This window comes from Populus euphratica, unplaced genomic scaffold, assembly GCF_000495115.2.
Source record: "Populus euphratica unplaced genomic scaffold, PopEup_1.0 scaffold637.1, whole genome shotgun sequence".
Lineage (NCBI taxonomy): Eukaryota > Viridiplantae > Streptophyta > Magnoliopsida > Malpighiales > Salicaceae > Populus > Populus euphratica.
Window position 1 is genome coordinate 29563 of NW_011500505.1, and position 5303 is coordinate 34865.

General features: G+C 29.7%; 1 protein-coding gene across 2 annotated transcripts; it reads right to left on the reverse strand.

Moving 5' to 3' along the window:
* Positions 1 to 792: 792 nt before the first annotated feature.
* LOC105115073 (cysteine-rich repeat secretory protein 38-like) lies at positions 793 to 2302 on the reverse strand. 2 transcript variants are annotated; one of them, XM_011011855.1, is made up of 2 exons: positions 1253 to 2302; positions 793 to 1172 (listed from the first exon to the last, which is right to left on the reverse strand). In XM_011011855.1, the coding sequence occupies exons 1-2, from the start codon at positions 2147 to 2149 to the stop codon at positions 1155 to 1157; spliced, it is 915 nt and encodes a 304-aa protein (XP_011010157.1). In that variant the 5' UTR covers positions 2150 to 2302; the 3' UTR covers positions 793 to 1154. The 2 variants fall into 2 exon arrangements, with proteins under 2 accessions (XP_011010157.1, XP_011010156.1); XM_011011854.1 differs by having other exon boundaries at positions 1297 to 2294.
* Between the last annotated feature and the right edge of the window lie 3001 nt (positions 2303 to 5303).

Here is a 5303-nt window from a genome sequence, read left to right on the forward strand (position 1 = left end):
TTAGCATATAAAAAATATTTAAAAATATATAAAAAAAATTCAAATTTTACCAAACACATTCAAAACAGAATAGCAAATGGGGGCTAAGCAAACCCTATGCAACGTTTTAAGTTATGTGCAGGGATTTCGATAAAATTGAATTAATCATTCTAAATTAAATACAACGATCTCTATAAATATCATTTTAAATTACAGATTGACCATTGTAATGAGATCAGAAGGAATGGCAGAGATTTTATTTTCTAATAAATCTGCATATGAGTAACCGCTTTTCCTAACATGAACAAAAAGCATTTCCTGGAGCTTCACTGGTTTGTTCTGACCAGCACATTTCCTTCTCGTGATGACAGACCGGTTCAGGAGTTGATACAGCCCTAGACTAAGGTTAAGGGTTGAGCTTGTTGATCTAAAAATTGTCAAGTTAACCCATATTATAATTTAAAAAACTCTAAAATAATATCCTTTCAAGATTTTTTTTATTTAAATAAACAATGTCAATTTGGTATAAAAAATAAAAACAAACCCTACCAAATCAAATTTCAAGTCAGCAAGTCGCCGAATCAATTCAATCGAGTAAGAATATGGATTGGCCCCGCAGGGTTAACTGGAGTTTGAAAACTAAAAGAACGAACTTTTTGAAGAAACTTGAGCTAAAAGCCCAACAACCATATAGATAATATATCACTAGAGCTTCCCAGTTCCCTCAAGCCTCATTGTTAATGCAAATGCAATCCCCTTGGAGTTATTTTGTCATACAATTCTTCCCATCACAAGAGGTATAATTTCATAAAGGAAATAAAGAAGAGATCCTTGATTCAAACACAATTTAATAACTCAGAAATGCTACAATACAATGCTTACAACAATCATCCTCATCAAAACAAAACTACCAGAAGTGAAAACAACGATTCTCAGAGAGAAACTTAAAAATAAATAAAAACTGTTTGTCCAATCAACGATAAATTTATATTTGTTGTGTCCATAATAAATACAGACTACAACTATATTTATTGTTTTAATCCGAGGAAGAAAGGGCTGCAAAATAAGAAAGTGAACATGATGTAGATGATTTGCTGTCTGTCAAGTGGCTCATACATGCTGTAAGGACCATAGAAGTAGCAATATTGGCAAAACGTTGGCAATGGTAGTTTGAACTATGGCCGATGTTTTAGCTGCAAAATGATCAGAAAATTGCATGTGATTAGAGCATTTTATCATAACTGAATTAAATTTGGAGCAGTTAAAGTTTTACCATATTTGTTAACAGAACATATTCTGTAATGATTACTGCAGTACCTATTTTGGCCGCGGTACTGGCTCTTGGTGGCACTGCATCTGCTGTTGCTTGTGGTGGCGGTGGAAGGACTGAAAGTGGCGCTGGAGACGGTGGCGGCGTCGTGGCTACAAGATCATAGAAAGGGTCCTTTTCATATCGAAAGTGACAGCTAGGTGAAATCACCCTCCCTCCTTGCTTCTTGTAACAGCATCTTGGAATCAATTTGATAGCTTGATTCAGGCAACCGCTGCATTGCTGCTCAGTCAAATCAGGAGTGCACTGAACAAGTGCATACATTTTTTCTTGAGAGTTTTCCGTGGTCTCATTTCCTGTTGCAAATTTTCTTCGTGAATCACCTAATGCTGCTAAATTAGTAAGGTTGTCTAACAAAACATTTAGCTTCTCATAGAACTCTTTTTCGTCGGTCACGTTATTCACGTTGTACATCCAAAAGTAAGGCCCAGATTCCATAATGCCTGCTATGGAACGGTTTGAATACCTTAACATGCAATCATCATACCATATATAGGCCTCCTTTTGGTTTGGACAGAGTTGTGTAAGCACTCGGCTAGAATTAGTGATGCAACTTCGGCAGGTTTCGGGCTTTTTATCTCCTCTACAGAGTGAAATTGCGTTAACTTTGCCATTGTTTTGGCCATACGAGTCGTTGTAAAACCCATAGTCGATTTTGGTATTGGAAGAGAAGGAGGAAAGCAGGTTATTGAGGTTTGATTTGTAGTCACTACTGTTAGTGAAGTTACCAGTTTCCGAACAAATGTGATAAAGTGGATCTGATTGTGCAATAGAGAGGACAAGGAGGTTAATGAAAATGGGACAAAAAAGGAAAAGCAATCTTGATGCTGCCATAGCCATTGCAGAACCTCACTTTCTCTTTGTGATTTTTATTGAGTGGCAGCAGGATTCCTTATATTTTCATGCATGGCATGGCACAGGTACTGGGTGGGAAATCTCCGAGTGAAATGGTGACTTTCTGTTTGTCTATTCTCTACCTGCCTAATTTCTACGGAATAAATGGTGTGGGCCCCCATTTTTAATTTGAAAATCTTGCAAAGACTCGCGGAAGACTTGAACTCTTTGGCTATCACTAAAGGCAACAGACTCGGTCACATGGAACTCCTTGTTTGGTTTGAAGACTTGCCAACCTCAAAAACACTGAATTGCTTGTCGACTTCCTCAGTAAAAACTTGGACCTACAGCGTTGAAATTTCAAAACATATAAGATAATAGGACCAGGTCAATGGTGGAGTCTTCCTTAGTATTTGTGTCCAATTTGGTACATATAATTCAGTTCAGTCCCTTACCTCAAATTTATTCACATTTGGATCCTCTGTCCTCTCTCTCTCTCTCTCAATACATATTCTTGAAAAAGTTAAAAAGTACTTTCCTTCTTGACTAAAAAAAATTAAACCAAAATTTTAAGATTTTTACACTTTCCTTCTTGACTAAAAATTTTACCGGAATAGAATCTCCCTATATTAGATGTTGAAAAATTAAACCAAAATTTTAAGATTTTTACTTTATAATTCCTAAACTTGGAGGTCTTAGATGTGATAGTTTAACTTGTATTGATGTAATATATTATTATTATTATTATATATATATTATTTAATATTTGACTATATCAATATTTTAAAAAATTATCATCTAATATATATCATATTTAAAGTCCATAATTAATGTTTTAATTATTATTATTATAAAACATATTAGTAATGCAATGTAGTCCAGTGTGGGTAAATGATTTAGTAAAAGTTAAGAGAAAGAGATCATATCAAGCTAGTGTGGCAAGAATTTTTTTATATATAATGAACTTGAAATTTTTATATTTATATTTTTTAATATATTTTTTTGGTTGATAACAAGAAAAGACAAGTGAAAAAGAACCTCTACGAAATTATGTGTTTTTGGTGTAGCATCAGAGTATTAAGTAACCTGAAACTTTTATAAATAATAAGTCTAAAAAAGTTATTATAAGTATCCTTTTTTATGTAATTTAATTATTACTTAAAATTAAAATAAATTTATTATTACATTGAATTTTCTTGTAAGCAAATCATACAAAGTAGATGATTTCAAGATATAGAACTAATCGGGAAAATCATCCTTCGTCATAATCCTACACGATGGAGTCAACATCTCATAGTTCATCAATTCAGATATTGAAAGAACAAATAAAGAAAAGAGATGGTCACATTTTATCACTACAATAGAAAATAACTTCTGTTAAAATTTTTTTTAATAACATGGGATACCAAGCTTGGGAAGATAACTTCTGTTAAAAAATTTTTTAATAACATGGGATACCAAGCTTGGACCAAGGTATGTCGGCACCTATAGCTTTATTTATGCCGCCGTATAATCATGTCAATTTTTTTTTTTTGTGTTTATTTATATACATGTTCATGCTACTTTATTTATAAGTAATTCTATTGAAAATTTGATAACATTTACTTTATAAGTGGAATATTAAGTTATAGGGTGTCTTATCCATTTCACAATCATTAACATGATATAATTCATTTGTCTTATACTTTATTCCATATTATTTCAACCATAAATCAATCCCAAACTTATGTATACATATCTCACTTTTTGATAATTTTATCATGTCCATTTCACAAGAACTTAAATATAAATAGATGTTAAGAAAGAAAATATATTCAATCTCATATACCTATTAACTTGAATTACATAGAAAGAGAATGAAAAATCTAAACACATATCTTAAGCTTCTGTTTTTTTTTTTTATCATGCACATGCTATGCTGCCTTACTAAGTCTCTAATTAAATTCTTTTACTACCTATATATGCATTTTATTTTATTTGAATTGAAATTGATATCTAGTATAAAACATGAGTATTTGATTTATACACACCATAAGAATTTATGCGCATGCATAATAATATTTTATTTAAGAATTTCATTACATAAATCAGAACATAGATAGAACAATGTTATTAAAAAAGGAAAGATAATAAAAAAAGATTTTTTAGTTTAGTTTACAAAATTAATTACATGTACAACAAAAGTTTTGAATCCTGAAGGCAACCTAACTTCTTGACCCACCGATACACAAAGGTCCTGCAACAAAGATTTATTAAGCATAAGTTAGCGAACATAATTTTTTTTTCCAAACATGTACAAAGGGTACTCATCCTTCTTATCCAATCATATAAAAGACTCAAAGAAAAAATTATGGAAATGTAACTATTAATATAGTTGTTTCACGAACGGTAGTTACACTTTCATAATAATACCACATTGAGATATTATTATGGAAATGTAACTATTAATATAGTTGATTTATAATTTTCGTTACAAAAAAAGACTCAAAGAAATCAAAAACTCGTATTATCAAATTAAAAACAATTACTGACAAATTCAAAGTTTTATTAGTTAAAATAAACATAAAAAAACCTACAAAACATCCCATAATAAAAACCTGTCACATATTGTAGAGGGACATAATAAATAAATAATACAGTTTTAACTCAAAAATATATGTTGACTTGGATCCCATTTGTTTGCTGAAAAGTAATTTCATTTTGAAAAATAGTTTTTTTGGAAAATAAATTCCTAAAAAGTGAATTATTTTTTATGTTTGATAGTATTATGAAAAATAATTGAAAAACACTTTCTAGTGTTTTGTTAAGTTATAGAAAATGAGCTGAAAAATAGTTTATTAATATTTTTTTTTTCAAGTTTATTAAAATAATAAGGAAAAAATATTACAAATTAAAAATTAAAATTAAAAAATATAATTATATAAAATAAATAATAATCAAAGTGACAAATATCAAATCTAAGAAATAAAAAAATAAAAAATGAAGAAATTAAAATAATAATATTAATATTTCATAAATTATTTCAAATAAAATAAGTAATAATCAAAAGAATGGAGACCAAATTTGATAGATAAAAAATTTCACTTAAAAAAATAATAAGAGAAAAGCAAATAACAATCATAAAAATAAAGATCAAAGTTAATATAAAAATCAAATTAAA

Excerpts from the sequence above, each read along its gene's own strand:
- LOC105115073 (XM_011011854.1), bottom strand. The coding sequence starts at position 2,149 with ATGGCTATGGCAGCATCAAGATTGCTTTTCCTTTTTTGTCCCATTTTC. Across the intron at positions 1,173-1,296 it reads CAGTACCGCGGCCAAAATAG|CTAAAACATCGGCCATAGTT; the intron begins GTACTGCAGTAA and ends ATCATTTTGCAG.